The 16,004-nt window shown below is 34.1% G+C and overlaps 2 protein-coding genes and 1 long non-coding RNA gene across 5 annotated transcripts; 2 read left to right on the forward strand and 1 right to left on the reverse strand.

Moving 5' to 3' along the window:
* Positions 1 to 1,036: 1,036 nt before the first annotated feature.
* On the reverse strand, positions 1,037 to 6,338 carry LOC133792796 (uncharacterized). Of its 3 annotated transcripts, none has more exons than XM_062230742.1 (2): positions 4,849 to 6,323; positions 1,037 to 1,503 (listed from the first exon to the last, which is right to left on the reverse strand). In XM_062230742.1, exons 1-2 carry the CDS (start codon positions 5,021 to 5,023, stop codon positions 1,217 to 1,219), a joined length of 462 nt encoding a protein of 153 aa, XP_062086726.1. In that variant the 5' UTR covers positions 5,024 to 6,323; the 3' UTR covers positions 1,037 to 1,216. The 3 variants fall into 3 exon arrangements, 1 of the variants encoding a protein (XP_062086726.1); XR_009874279.1 differs by lacking the exon at positions 1,037 to 1,503 and adding an exon at positions 4,436 to 4,680 and having other exon boundaries at positions 4,849 to 6,338; XR_009874278.1 differs by lacking the exon at positions 1,037 to 1,503 and adding an exon at positions 4,436 to 4,686 and having other exon boundaries at positions 4,849 to 6,338.
* A 4,465-nt stretch (positions 6,339 to 10,803) lies between these two features.
* Positions 10,804 to 15,424, forward strand: LOC133789673 (uncharacterized). Its single transcript, XR_009873657.1, has 3 exons — positions 10,804 to 10,863; positions 14,563 to 14,655; positions 15,153 to 15,424. It is a non-coding gene; the product is annotated as an uncharacterized LOC133789673 (long non-coding RNA).
* LOC133789570 (uncharacterized) lies at positions 12,488 to 13,622 on the forward strand. Its single transcript, XM_062227375.1, has 4 exons — positions 12,488 to 12,493; positions 12,569 to 12,744; positions 13,057 to 13,141; positions 13,233 to 13,622. The coding sequence occupies exons 1-4, from the start codon at positions 12,488 to 12,490 to the stop codon at positions 13,620 to 13,622; spliced, it is 657 nt and encodes a 218-aa protein (XP_062083359.1).
* Positions 15,425 to 16,004: the final 580 nt, after the last annotated feature.

The raw sequence follows: 16,004 nt of genomic DNA on the forward strand, positions 1-16,004 counted from the left end.
TTAAAAAAAAATACATTCCAATAATTTAGTTCAAGTGTAAGATTTGATTATCTTACTTTGTGCTTAGTTTAAAACAAGTTAATTTATAAACAAAAATTAAGTTATAAGAGTCCTCATTCTTATTTTCCAACTCGTTGGAAAAAAAAGCAAGTCCCATATTTAGTGAAAGAATAGAAGCCCCTCATTAAGAATGACACAAGATTTCCAACCATTGAAAGGTCATTTCAAGTGTAAGACATCTTGAAAAGAATAAAAAATAAAAAAATAGAAGACCCTTTATTGAAAGGTGACTTCAAGTGTAACATATGGTTACCTCATTTCATACTTATTTTAAAACAAGTTATTGTATATATACATTTACATATAAATTAAATTATGATAGTTGTCATGGTTAGTTTAAAAATCATTCATGTGCTCATTGTCACACACATACAAATGTACATACAATTATCTTCCCCACCTAAAAGAAATAGTACAACAATACCCCTTGAAAGGTCACTCCAAACTAATTATTGATTATCCCTTAATTTAACTAAAAAAACATGTGAAGATACCTTTACTTTTTAATTATTTTTTATTGAAAAAATAGGAGTAAAACAACCCCATTTATATGTAAATTTAAAGTGAGAATGAAAGAAACTATATTACGGTTTTAATATTTGTTTAATTTTTCAAACAAAATGATAATTATTCATGACTTTAATAGGTCACTTTCATTTACAAACCTCATTTCTATATAATAAAGTCATTATTGTCACAGCTTGAACTGGTGAAATATGTTAAAACGGTAATGAAAATAAACCAACAAAAAAATTTCACTTCTATTTCTTTGTTTATCGTTATTTAGTGAAATACCATCCTCATTGACCCCAACCACAATAAAGTATATACAAAATTAACACAATTTACAAACGGGTGTCCATGTCTTTTATGTTAAAAACTGGAAAAAAATTTCCGACCCTTTTCTCTACGCTTGTATTACTATTTAATTTGTGCTCAGTTCAATCTTTTACAAAATAATGGAAATATCAGACTTTAATTAAAAATATTACGCATTCACACAAGATTATAAATATAAAACATCAAAACAATTTATCCATAATAATAATGTTAAATAAAATTACAAACATAACATATTAGGTCTGCAAAGCTAAATAAGAAAGTAGAAACACATCTAAGTGAATGAACATAACTAAAAGTACCTTACTAAAAGGTATCACTTTTCTAGTGTATTACTGGCAGCCTCTACAATATGCACGAGTACGTCCTGTCTCCTGTCCATCTCCCGAACAACAACTGTCAAGGTAGCCATCTCATTTGCTGCAACATTATACATTTCTAGGACTTGTTTCGCCAATTGGATGATTTCGCCACGAATATTTTCAGATTTCTTCATGGATTCAATTGATTGTAAGCAATTTTGACAATGATTCTTTAGTATTGGAACATTGAACTCATCCCCGCCATTCTCGAAGGCGCTCTCACTCTTTGAATCGCTTCCACCTGTGAACAAAGACATGATTGTAAGAGAATTGAACAATGAATAATATGTTTGCATTACCATCTGAAAAGCTTACAATAGAGTTTATATACCACTTAAGAGAAACAAAAGAACTAACAGAAAGCTAACAGAAACAATTACAAACAAACTGTAAAACAGAAGTAATACAACAGAAACTTTTAACTCCTAACATCCCCCCTCAAACTAAGAGGAGATGAACAATGAACTCGAAGTTTGTCTCTCAAGTGTTGAAAATGAGTTGTACATAAAGCCTTTGTAAAAATGCCAGCCACTTGATCTTGGGACGGAACATGTTTGACAGCAAGTTGTCCTTGAGCTATCTTCTCTCGCACAAAATAGAGATCCAGTTCAATATGTTTGGTGCGTTAATGCAAAACTGGATTGGAGGACATCAGGATAGTGCTAACATTGTCACACCAAAGGACTAGAGTGGCTGGAACAGAGACTTGTAACTCAGATAACAAAGACCTTATCCAAGTTATTTCAGCAGCTAAGTTTGCTAGGCTTCTATATATCAGCCTCAGTGCTGGAACGGGACACTGTAGGCTGTTTTTTGGATGACCAAGAAACTAATGTTGTCCCCAGAAAGACACAAAATCCAGATGTGGAACGTCTGTCATCCGGATTTGACGCCCAATCAGCATCGGAATATCCAATAATATTCATGGTGGGACTAGGTGAAATTTGCAAGCCATGATCTACAGTACTTCTGAGATACCTCAATATCTTCTTAACAGCTTTCCAATGAGAATAAAGAGGATTTTGCATGAATTGAGATACCCGATTTACAGAGTAAGCAATTTCTGGTCTTGTTATTGTAGCATATAGTAATGCTCCAACAAGTCTTCTGTACATGGTAGGATCGGGTATAAGATCACTTCCATAAGCAATAAGCTTCTCAATAGTAGACATAGGAGAAGGTAATCCATTGGCATATTGCATTTTGGCTCTCCCGAGAACATCCAAAATACACTTTGTTTATGACAAGCCCACCCCTGTAGCATTTTTGGTAACCTGAATCCCAAGAAAATAGTGCACATCACCCAGATCTTTAAGAGCAAACATAGTATGAAACTTAGAAATTAATCTCTTAATTTCAATCATAGAACTCCCTGTTATTAATATGGCATACACATAAATCAAGAAAAAAATAACATGAATTGAGTTGACACAAATAAACAATGAGGAATTAGCCTTGGAACTGTAGAATTTGAAACTGAGGAGTGCTTACTTTAGCTTCTCAAACCAGGCCCGAGGAGCCTATTTCAAACCATACAATGCTTTGTGTAATCGACAAACTAAATGAGGATGCTTAAGATCTTTGAAACCCGAAGGTTGAGCCATATATATTTCTTCCTTCAGATCACCATTCAAGAATGCATTATTGACATCCAATTGTTTAATGTACCATTTCCTTGCAATAGTAATAGTGAGCATTATCTTGATTGTTGTCGGCTTAACTACCGGGCTAAACGCTTCATGAAAATACAGTCCTTCCCTTTGAGTAAAGCCTTGAGCAACTAGGCGAGCCTTGTGTCTTAGTATACTACCATCTGGATTTTCCTTAATCTTGAAAATCTATTTGCACCCAATGGATTTTCGTTGAGGTGGAAGCTCAACCAATGACCAAGTTTTATTCGCTTTAAGTGCTGAAAGTTCATCAACCATAACCCTTTTCCATTGATCATCTTGCAGGGCATCAACAATTGACAATTGCTCTTGAGATGTCATAAATACCTTAGGTTTATGAATACCAGCTTTAGATCAAGTTACCATAGTGTGAGTATTAGGGGTTGCAGTTGGTATATTGGAAACAGTAGTGACAAATTCATTCTGAGATGAAATAGGTGGAGAACAGGGGAATTATTTCAACTAGAGGACACTTCAGTGAAAACATCTTGTGAGTTTGACAAAGTCCTAGAGTTTGTATGTCCATTTGAAGAAATATTAGGCATATCTTCAACAGATTGAATAAGCTGGTCATTTGATGGAGAAGCAAGGTCCTAAGTTGAATCACTTATATTTGGAGTTCTTTTTATAGAACTCAAAGTGGGAATGCACACATACACTTTATGAGCTAGAGTATTAGAAACAGTAATAGACTCTTTAGAATTAGTAAAGGAAGGAAACCTTGCTTCATCAAAAATAACATCTCTAGATATATATAGATGACCTAATTTATCCAAACACTTATAACCTTTGTGTTTGAAGCTATACTTCAAGAAAATGCACTCAACAGACCGAAATTATAATTTGTGTCTATTATATGGACGTATGTTGGGGTAGCAAGCACACCCAAAAATCTTCAACTTAGTGTAGTCAGGATTTTTGTTGAAAAGAAGTTGAAGAGAAGTGGAGTTAGCTATCACTCTAGTTGGCAATCTCTATTGATGAGATAAACGGCAGTTCTGACTGCCTCATCCCAGAAAATAAAAGAGATATTTGCATTAGCAAGAAGAGTGAGAGCTGTTTCAATGATGTGGCGGTGTTTACGTTCTACCACATCATTTTTCTCATGTGTAGTAGGACAAGACAAATGATGATTGATGCCATCATCAAGTAAAAATTGTGTGCATGCCCTATACTCCCCACCCCAATCTAATTGGACAGATTTGATTGTAAAACCAAGCTCATTTTCAACTTGTTTCTTAAAATTTATAAAGGTTTGAAGTGCTTCAGATTTTTGTCCTCAAAAGATAGACCCAAGTAAATCTAAAGTATGCATCTGTAAAATGGATGTAATATTTATAACCATTGCTAGACACATGAGAGGAAGGACCCAAAATATCAGCGTGTATGAGCTGTAAGGGCTGAGTGTACTGAGTAGTAGATGAAGGAAATGGGAATTTGTGAATTTTTCCTTTATAACATGCTGAACAAAAATCATTGTGATCTTTATTACTATGAGAAATGTTACAAGATTTCAGTATATTTGCAACAATCTTGGCTGAGGGATGTCCTAGCTGATTGTGCCAAAGCATATACATAGAAGACATGCCATTAAAGGCTTGTACAGAAGGAAATGAACTACAAGACTCATTTTGAACTTGAAAAACTTTAGCTGGAGTGGAACTTTTGTCTGATAAACGAACAGATGAGACATCAAGATTATATAGCCCTTTGTGAACTTGGCCCTGCATCAAAACTTCCCGAGTGACCTGATCCTTGATAAGACAAAAGGTTGGATGAAACTCAAAAAAGACACCATTATCTTGAGTAAATTTTGACACTGATAAGATTTTTTGTGAGATTTGAAACAGGAAGAACTTTATTGAGATATAAGTGTCGAGAGTTGAAATTGGAATTAGAAGTTAAGGTAGCCTTACCAATGTTAGAAATGGTCAGACCTGTGCCGTCCCCAACATGAAGTTGTTCGGATCCATTGTAAGAAACTTTGGATGTTAAATTATGGTCATTGGTTGTGCAGTGATGTGTAGCTCCAGAGTCCGAATACCAGGGCGGATCATTGACTGAGTCTGTTGTCGCCACCATTGCAGTCATAGCTTGAGTAGATGTGTCTAGAGGAAATGCACCAAACCCTGGAAACGACTGATTTAAACGTTGATAGCACTTTGAGGCAAGATGACCTGGTCTGGAACACAATTGACAGATTGGTCTGGTGCCAACTTTTTGAGATGAGAAACCCCCTCGACTGCCGCCTCTAGTTGCCTGATTTGAAGTAGATCCAATAGTTCTAGGTGGGGTAGCATAGGGATTCCATGAAGAACCATGACCAGCAGGTGCTACACTGAAATTGGAAGAAGAAAATTTAGGGAAATTTGATTTTGACCTTGGATTGGAGCACTGACCTCGTTTTTGGGCTTGGGCAAAATGTGCTTGAGGCAATTGCGAGTCCAGCTCCTGTGATTGCTTCTCGATTCTGCTCTCTTAAGCCAACAACAGAGATTCCATCTCAGCCACAGTGTATGGTTTGAGATCTGGAATTGACAGAGATGATGAATGTATCGTACTCCAGATTTAATCCATTGAAAATAGCCGCAATATGCTCCTTTGCCGATACCATTTCCCCTATTGATCGCAACTGATCCACCAGAAATTTATTCTTCAACAAATACTTATTCAGCGAGAGAGATCCTTTCTTGATGTTTCTGAGCTGCGACTTGAATTGATCCGCCTTCGCCACTGTCTGTGCAACAAAATACTCATCAAGCATATTCCAGACTTCAACCAAAGTCTTTGCTCCAATGATTCTTGTAAGTATTCCTTCAGCATAGAAGAAAGTAACCAAGAATACAGTAATTGTTCTTGTTTCAGCCATTCCTTGTACTTAGGGTTTATCTTCTTCAACGCTCTGTCAGATTCATCCACGAACTGAGGAGGCGGATCAAAATCTTTGTCGATGTAATCGTGAAGATCGTGACCACAGATTGCAGCCAAGATTTGAGGATGCCATAGTAAGAAGTTATGGTTGTCAAGATTTACGGAGAGAGTGTGAGAAAATACTACAGCCGATGGAGAAGATCCAAGAACACCCGATGGAATTGAGGATGCCATGAACGATTGCGAAGAAACGAATGGAAGAAAAATTGAACAGAGAATACCCAAAGGATCTTACGTCTCTAATACCATGTATGAGAATTGAACAGTGAATAATATGTTTGCATTACCTTCTGAAAAGCTTACAATAGAGTTTATATACCACTTAAGAGAAACAAAACAACCAAGAGAAAGCTAATAGAAACCGTTACAAACCAACTGTAAAACAGAAGTAATACAACATAAACTTTTAACTCCTAACAATGATTTATCACTAGAGTGCTTCCCCCTCTAATGATTTATCAATTTTTCTGCCAAACAATTTTAAATTTTGTAAGAGAATATGAACTGGTGGTTGTAGGGGCATACTATTTTTATAGTCTCTAAAATTTACACAATAACACGAGTAAAATTATTTACCAAATTACCTTTGGAAGGGAAAAACAAATTTTCTTTGGAAAAAGTTCACAAAAAATGCAGTAAAATATAATCAATTTCATTTGTTTCGGGTAGTGAGATTTCGTTGTCCACCCGACAAATGAGTCAATATTCTAATATTAAAAACAGTGAAAAGACAAGACAAGACATATTTGTCTTCTTCTAATTTCACCTATTTTTAATCCAAATCAACTAAACAAGCCTTCAAAAAAAAATTGTATATTATTATTGTATCCTAATAAGCAATAATCATTATTAAAGGAAATTAATTAGTAGCATATTTAACTTTATGTTCGTTACTAATAAATAATTCACTAATATAAATTATAATTTTTATGCGTGTTACTAATTAAAAATTCACTCCTTTAAATTATATTTATCATGTTTGTTACTATTTGGAATGATGTGACAATACAAGAAAATAATTTAAGAAGTATTACTTATTAATATGGATGGGACAACTCAAACTTTTGACCTTTGGTATAGGGATCCACTGTCACAAAGAGGATACAATTTTTTATCCGGTTCTAATATGTCCATCGGTAGAGTATTCTGCTCTACTCTATCATTCAATGTACCTCACTAGAACCTACACTTTCTATCATTCAATGAGAATAGGTGAACAAAGTTAATGGTATACCCCGTTAATAATATTCTAATACAAAATAATTTCCTATCAGACATATTTTCTTAACAAAATAAATGAATACATAATTTTTTTTCTAATAAATAATTATAGAAATGTATATATTATATTTAAGATAGATTAATATTAATTTGTGTGGTTTCGGAAACAATAATTATACAACTTTCATTCTATCAGTGAACAAATTTAATTTTTGACGGTTACTTTTTCTTTTAAAAAATAAATTACTTGTTATTCTGCAGTAATTGCAAAATAAAACAATTTTAGTTAAAATGACATGTTTAAAGTTTGAGAAGCACATAGTATCAACTGTGTCCCTTCCTACTACAAAATGTGATTAATATTTTGTTTCTTCATACAGATTATTTACAGAAAATTAAACTTGCGCAATGAAATTCAGATTTAATCTAAGAGAAAAAATATGGATGAGTCAAAATAATAGATAGTTTTTAGTGCATATTTTATACACAAGTCGTGCCACGTACTTTTAAAATAGCATGATAAATAAAGTATCACCTAATTCTTTGGTCGGAACAACTGCACCAATTTATAGTAAGACAAAATTACATATAAATTGACATATTGTTCTAACCTAAGTACAAAATATTTTCGGTTAACCAATTCAAAATATTATAAATGGATTCTTACGGATACAAGGTTAATAATAAAATTGCTACTCTTAAAAGGACTTGTATTGTGATTTCTAGCATGATTTCAATGCTAGAGGTCAGTCTATAGAAGTAATACTCTCCTCCAAAGATTACAGATTATTTAGTAGGTTTGTAATCTTCTCAATAACTGCATCAACACCCCTCATTTGTTCCCTTACCAAGCTGGACGTTTTCAATAGTTTGAAAATAATTTCACTTAAGTCATACAAAAAGTCCCTAGCTTCAACACATTGTGTGTTAGCCTTTCACTTTAATCGCCTCTCCTTGTCCAACTCATCATCTAAAATGGGGCATCTCCCACACTTGACAACTTTGTGAGCCACCTTCACTACACCAAACATCCATTACCATAACACATCATTATAATAGTATTTGAAAAGAGTTACTGTATATATATAGAGCACATTGTGTGTTAGCCTTTCACTTTAATCGCCTCTCCTTGTCCATCTCATCATCTAAAATGGGGCATCTCCCAGATTTGACAACTTTGTGAGCCACCTTCACTACATCAAACATCCATTACCATAACACATCATTATAATAGTATTTCATCATTATTATAATAGTATTTGAAAAGAGTTATTGTATATATATATAGAGTTATTGGGTAAAGTCACACGCGCGGCAAATTAAAAATAAAGCGCCAAGTGAAAAAAAAAAGAGGCAAATTTTTCTCATTTTCACTATCTCGGACCGGAGTCTTCTCTCTTTCTCATTTTCCCTTTTTTCCCCTTCTCCTTCTCGTCTCTCTCTTCCCTTCGCCCTAGCCGCACTCCCGTAACCACCATCATCCTCAGCTCCGACCACCTAACCACCATCCTCACACCCGTTTTTCTCCGAGCCAAGCTCCAAATCTCAGGCACATGTGAACCCAACCCCCGAACCAAGTGACCCCAGGTGCGAGCCCACCTCTGCGTGCCTTCGACCCAGTGCGACTTCCATTCGCGGGCCACCACCAAGCTTACGCCGTTGAGGAGAAGATGAAAGGTTCTTTTCATTTTCCTTACGACGTTTTATTTTTCTTTTTTTGTGGAAAATATTGGTATTCTGCTCAAGTATGTATTCACTGCATTAGATGTCAACCGATGGTTCCATAAGTAGTTTTCTACCCTTGAGCCTTTTACATTCCTAAAACTGTGTAGGCTTATCCAGCATTTTGATCCTCAACCAAGGCTATCATGCAATGCATCATTTGTTAGCATCAGATGAATATGCATTTGGATCCCTAGTTTGTGTTGTTTCTGCTCTTGCTTTTCAGGGTTGATTTCCTTCATTGGGTAGTTTACTTCACTGGGTTTTGATTGTATGCAGACAAAAATTCTCACTCAAGTAGAAAGTGCTTCTATATTTTACTAATGCTTGTATTATGTCATCTATGAGCAGGCCCGTGAGGCTGAAATTTCTGTACAGGGGAAATTGGTAGATCCCCAGCGCAAAAAGAGCAAAGGTTGGTATTTCTTTAGAGTTTTAAAAACTTGAACGATGGTGTGCTCAAATTTGTTGTGGAAGTGAGAAAAGCACTATGCAAAAACCAGAACTCTGGCTAGTATGTGACATTATTTGATTAATTGAGCTGGGAGTAGAAACAAAACGTTGCCGTTGGTGATAATAATGGTTTAAATTTTGTGTGATTAGTATTTATTTTAATTTTATTGAGAAAGTAATTTGATCACTGCTATTTTTCTAGTTGCCTCTGCTTCTTTGATGGGAATGTTGGCTCTGCTACTAATGTCGTCTTTTTTTTTTCTGCAAGTGATTTAGGTCAAGTTCTTTCAAAAAATATTTATATCTTCGTTATTTTATTTTTTGCTGTAAACTGTAAGCAGTTTTATCTTCAATAACAATTTAAGTCTGAGATGTATGCCAAAGCATTTTTATACAATTGAGAATTACTTAATCTAATGTGCAACTTTAACTTGTAAGATTTCACCTACAAATAAGTAAATAAAAATTGTATTGAGGGCTGAGGCAATTGCTTTATGCGTTTTGATACTTATCTTCGTGGTGCTTTATATATTTTACTCAAGGATAAGTATACTCAGTTCTATTATTTGTGTGTTACTGCAGGCTGCAAGTTTGGATTCTATCACTTCACTCGTTAAGAATGACTTGATAACTATTGAAACACTGGTAAGAATAAATTACCTTCTTGTCAGCTATAATTAATTGATTTATGTTCTTATATCTGGTTTTCTGTAATTTAGGTCAAAGAGATGGAAATGTATCTGACCACTACAAATAATGTCATTCGAGCTAGAGGTAAGTTGAAGTTGAATTCATTAAAAATTAACAAAGATTTAGATTTTTGTTTAAATGGTGTTCACTCCACAACTATTACAAAGTTGGAAACATAGTGGTCACATTTTGTATTGCATAGTGATTTTGTTAAATATGGCCCCATAGATTCTACTTTTAGTTTAGACTATACTAGTGAATTTTTACTCTAAACTTTAAAAATTCATTCTTCTTACTGTTTTGGAAACTGCTGTTCTGTTTGTGCTTCTTTTTGAGTAGCATAGTTATTTTTCCTTGGTATATCTGCATTGTACAACAGGTGCTTCAATTTATTCCTGGCAGTTAACCACTTTCTTTCTTTTTTCCCACAAGTTTTTATCTATTTAATTTAATCTGAAAATCTCATAGATTATGTCCTCATCTTCAGGTACCCTTCTTCTTGCGGAAGTTCTTGGACGTCTTGCTTCAAAGCCACTAGGCAGTGCTATCATTCATAGCTTAATTGGATTCTTCACAGATAGGCTGGTGAGTTAGTGCTCTTTCCCCTATGCAATTTGTTTGTTTTAAGTTGGTTTGATGGTGAAGCACATTGTCACAAGAGTTAATTCTTTGATTAAACGCTTAACTTTTGCTGTTAATGTATTATTTTGTAATGATATTAGGCAGATTGGAGAGCATTACGTGGGAGCTCTTTCCCCTATTAGAAGGAATGCTTCAATGGATGCAAGTCTAGAACAGGTACATTTATTACCAGTTGAGGGAATTTTTTTTCTTGATGCATTTACCAGTTGGGTAAGTGGGGTCTTGGATCCAGAAGGCAGTGCATCTGGAGATGTTGTTACATCAGTTAAAAGGTAGGCTCTTATTTGTTATCTTTGTTTACCTATTTATGTAGTTTCTGCTTTAATAGTTGGTGTAATTTGTTTTTGTCTTTTCTGTATATATACTCATTTGTATCATTACTTCTTTAATGAGAATTGATTCTATTAATTCAGTCACTAAGTTTGATTCTATCTGCTTTTCTGAATTCCATTGAGCAAGGAAGTTGTCTCGTTTTGCTTACCTTTATGTACATGTTTCTCTTGAAACTTTACACAAAAGTATTGTTTTATGTACATGTTCTAATTATCTATTTATTTAATTAAACAATATCACAATCACAGTCTAAATTCATACTGATCACCTAAGCGGGTCAGGGTGATATCCATTGGTCATTATGATGTACCCAAAAACGAACAGTGTTTTTGGGAGGTGAAAGGAAAACGATCTGCGCATGATGCTGAATGCTCCGAAGAAAAATTCAACAAATACACAGAGCAAAGATGTAACTGTTGTTAGCCCTGATAAACAAGCGCAAATGACAACCCCTAAACGAAAATCACCTACTCAGGGATCAGCTTCTCGAAAGGTAAATTAAATGAATTGTAGTTGAGTGGATTGATTCCATGTCTTCTTCTTCTTCTTCTTCAGAATGATGCAAAGAGACATGTGAATTGGAACTTTCAGTTATTTTTTTTAATTGCATTTTTGGCAGGCGAGAAGAAGAGGATCCGCAAATAGTACTCCAAAGAAAAATTCAACAAATACACAGACGGAAGATGTAGCTGTTGTTATGCCTGATTTGCGGTTAGAGGGACAGCCCAGGTTAGTCAATGTGATCTCTTGCCTTAAGGAATGTTCACTGTGTAACTAGTCTCTTTTCAATTGCTTCTTTTGTAACCTCCAACAAAATAAAGTTGTTCTGAACTCAATCAATTATAGGCATTATAGTCCCTCAGCGTTCTTTTTTTCTTTAGTGTTGTTCCTTAATCTAGCTTCTCAAAATATAGTCAATTACAGTGATGTTGGTTTGATGATGGCAAGATTTTAACTCGAGTTATTAGCTTTGATTTCCACATTACCTATTGATGTGGTGCTAAGTTTCCTTCGTTCACTTTCAACAAGAAAATTCACGGATGTTTGCAGGAAAAAAAACTTCATCCCTTTTTTTCATCTTGGAAGGAAGACAAGAAAAATCGAGGGGTAATTGATGTAGAGGGTAAAAAGTTAGCAGTTGGTAGGCAAAATAAAGAGAAGACTTGTGCCCTGATTCATGTATTTGAAAGAAGCCAGGTAAGCTTATCTCAGGCTAGCTCTTACTGCTATTATGGTAATTTTCGAGTTGCGGAAACTGAGACTGCAGTTATTGTTCTGAGTTCTGTTAAAACTTTCTGCTACAGGACACTGACATGCCCCTTGACTGGGGCACCTGGAAATTTTCTGAGGAGATCTTTAGGAGAAATATTTGTGACCTAGAAAGCACATGCCAATCAATTGTTGAAGGCTCCATTGAGTGCTTAAGTTTTCAAAAGTTTCCCCTCATTTTACACCCCGACAATGCATCAAGTTTTCAGGATAATGTTTTTTCAGAATGTGTTATTCAAGAAGATTGTATTTATGAAACATTTCCAACTGATGATCAAACAGAGGTATGTTAAGATGCAGGTGCTTCAGTAAAAATTTGTTTCTTTTTTGTAATTGTCATCCTGTGATTCTCATTACAAATTAATTATTGTGCAGGATAGTGAGATAAATAAAGTTGATTCCTTCAATGGACCTACTAGTGTGGTAAGAAAGCTAAACACTAGGAAGGGAAGTAGATCACTTGAGGACAGTTCAAATGATCAGGCATGTGGAAGATTTCCGGAGGACAGTTCAAATAGTCTAGCATGTGGTTTGCTCCCACAAGGTTTGAGGTTTGAGTCCCTCCTGAATACTGCATAACAATTATTATAGTTTCTTGGTAAAAATAATAAAATTTTCTGTAGCTGTTAATTTTTACATTGGCTTTTTTAGTAGAGTCAATATTAAATGTGTTTCATTTAATTGCTTTCACCCATTGTTTGTTTAATCATACGATATCTTATGTGTGTACTTTTTATCTTATTAGCTCCAATAGTGTTGAATTGATTATCATAATGTGTTTGAATAGTTAAGCATTGTTCTTAGTTGTAATTGTTTAGTCTATCTAGATATTTTATTAAGCTTATAGCTGCATTTTATTGCAGAATGAAGTCATACTATTTTGGTTGTGGTAATCAACCAAGGAATAGCTTATGGACTTACAGTTACAAGCCAAAAACTGCCATGGAGGTTAGATTTCTTGGACTATTTCTTCTTTGACTAGTACATTTAGAAGTTTCTTGAGTCTCTTAAACTGGAGAAAAAAAACATTTTCCTGCAGGTCTGTGGTAATGATGAATCTGTGAAGCTCTTGAGTGGGTGGCTACAACAATGGCGTGAAAGAGAGTTTCAAATATGCAAGGATCATATTGATTGTGATACAAGTGATAGGGAAAAAGATGATTATATCTATTCTGAAAGTGACTCTAATTCAGGAAGCCAATATGAGGAGGATAGGCTGAAAAACGTCCTCTTAGTTACAGGACCAGTTGGGGTAACTACAAAGACTGCATTATCTTGTTACAACTATGATGAGTCATGGTACTTGGTTTTGTTTCTAGATTACTTTGTGCCTGATGATGAAAACTTTTATTTTTGTATTGATATGTGCATTGATTTCATTTTGAGCCTCCATCTTTTCTACTCTCACCATCTTTGGTTCTCACCATGATCCATTATTTTATTTTATTTATTTATTTATTACTATTTTCTCATGTTGGCTGTGGTGATGATGATCTGTGTTTGCTGTTGGTGGTGGTGAATGCCAAAGGTGATGGTTAAAGTGGTGGTGTTTAAACCTTGAAGATGTGATTGGTTCTTAATGAATTTTCAATGTTCATGAAATTTCTAGCATTAATCTCGGAAGGCATTTAAATATTAAAATGGTCTCTTTTTACAGCTACAAAATATATATTTTATTGCCTTATGTAATAATATGAAGATATTGTCATTTTTTTTTGTTAGTTTTCACTTTCTTTGCATGCTTATTTGCCCTGTGATGGAAAATCTAATTTTCAGAAGCAGTTTCATGGTTTTGCATTATAAGCCTTCTCTCTCTCTCTCTCTCTCTCTCTCTCTCTATACATACATATATATTGCTCTCTCTCTCTCTCTCTCTCTCTACTTTTTCACCAGAAAAAGTCTATTTTACAGAATCTATTGTGAGTGCTCTTAAGGCTTATAATGAAAATTCTCATGTACACTGTTAATGACCATATTAGCTTATGAGATCTGAGGGCTTTTGAATATCCAAGTTTGTTATTCTCTATTTTATAATGCTTTATTTGCTTTATCACCTGTTAATAGATTAGAGGAAGAATTATTTAAAGATTACCTTTATTATTAATCTGTTTTATAATGCATGTTTTTGAACACCACTTGACAATGCCTTTGATGCTTTTGTATCAAGTAACTTGAGCCTGTTTGCAGTGCATTCTTGTTTACATTGGATTTGATTTTGTCGATATCTATTTTGGCCCATCTTTGCTTCTTAGATTATGAACTTTTTTTTTTTGGCCCGATGATGATATTTGTCTTCTGTTTTTGCTAGTCTACTTAGTTTTGTTTCCTCAACTGAAATATATGAGTACTGCCCTGTTTTTGTTTCTCAGGCAAGTAAAAAAGCCTTGGATCCAGTTGCTCCAGTTTATAAGTACTGCCTTGTATCAGTATCTAACATATTTACTTCAACATGCCAAAATGAGGTTAGTTGTCTCCATATTGACAGTTACGTATTTTAATCCTTGAAAACAAGTCATTGAGTTTTCTTTCTTTTCTTTTTTTTCTTTTTCTTTTTCTTTTCTTCTGGTATTGATGATGATAAGTAGTAAAATAAAAAACCCTGCTTTTTTCTGGACCTTAATCTCTCAAATATTTGGTCCTGCTAATATTTACGTATATATGGTCAAAGGATAAAAGAACTCTTGGCCTTAGGACCATAATGTCGGATCAAATAATTCAATGCTGGCAGTTAACTTGGTCCTAGTGTCTTACCAATTACTATAATAACATCTTTTACTTTTAAAAGCTTCTTGCTTTGCTTTTTCTGACTTTAGCTCCGAAAGTCTCCAATTTTTTGAGCTCTCTTAATTCTCATTAAAAAATCTATCTTCAAAAGCTAATTTATTTTCGAACCATATATAGTACATAACCAACTTACAACATAGTGACACATAAGAATTTTCCTTTTCTTTTTTATTAGGGTGTGACTATCAACACAAATGCCTGGACTGATGCTAGACATTCTGTGAATCAAATCTATGACATCCTTTACATGATGGGGCGCGATGATATCGCTGTTAGAGTTGGCGGCGAAGGTGGAATACTAAAAGATGGTACCATTCTTCCTAATGTTGGTGGATATCTTCCCATAATAGAACAGGCATGAGCTCATTGATTGCCTTCTACATGTTTGATTTTTGTTTTTCCTCATAAAAAAACTTAGTACATTGCCATAACATGTATATCATACAATCTCAGTTAATAGCCACTCTAATTTGCCTTCTACAATGTGCAGGTATATTGAGATGATTTCTTTGGAGCAATTCTTGACAACATTTGTAGTTGAGGCCTTTAGAATGGATGAATGCATTTCACTAATTTTTGTATACATTTCTTGTTTTGTATTTAGTGATAAAGGAATTTGAATTGGGCATAAATTATGTTGTAATATGATTTCTTAAGCCTAGACTAGTAGACTAAATATTGTAATTACATTTGAGTAATTAATAAAAATCTATTTATGTTAGCTTATTTGGCTTCAATTTTCATATTTGATTTCCTAGTTTTGTGTAAGTAAAAAAATATTATGTTTCTCTAAGCTAATATAACACATGTGTAGTATAACACAAAAAATGTGTTATACTAAAGTGTATCATAACACAAAAAAAGTGTTATCCTAAAGTATAGCATAACACAAAAAATGTGTTATACTAAAGTATAGCATAACACAAAAAAAGTGTTATACTAAAGTGTAGTATAACATAAAAAAAGTGTTATATAATCGACTATAAATAACATAATTAAACACTTATCTATATATTAAAATAACACA

Source organism: Humulus lupulus, chromosome 7 (assembly GCF_963169125.1).
Source record: "Humulus lupulus chromosome 7, drHumLupu1.1, whole genome shotgun sequence".
In the NCBI taxonomy this organism is placed as follows: Eukaryota; Viridiplantae; Streptophyta; class Magnoliopsida; order Rosales; family Cannabaceae; genus Humulus; species Humulus lupulus.

Bases quoted from the DNA above. Each gene is read 5' to 3' on its own strand.
- LOC133792796 (XM_062230742.1), bottom strand. From the start codon at position 5,023: ATGACTGCAATGGTGGCGACAACAGACTCAGTCAATGATCCGCCCTGG. The intron at 1,504-4,848 runs GTAAGGCTACCT...CTTTGTTCACAG, and splicing joins TCTGACCATTTCTAACATTG to GTGGAAGCGATTCAAAGAGT.
- LOC133789570 (XM_062227375.1), top strand. The intron at 12,745-13,056 runs GTTTGAGTCCCT...ATTTTATTGCAG, and splicing joins TTGCTCCCACAAGGTTTGAG to AATGAAGTCATACTATTTTG. The intron at 13,142-13,232 runs GTTAGATTTCTT...ATTTTCCTGCAG, and splicing joins AGCCAAAAACTGCCATGGAG to GTCTGTGGTAATGATGAATC.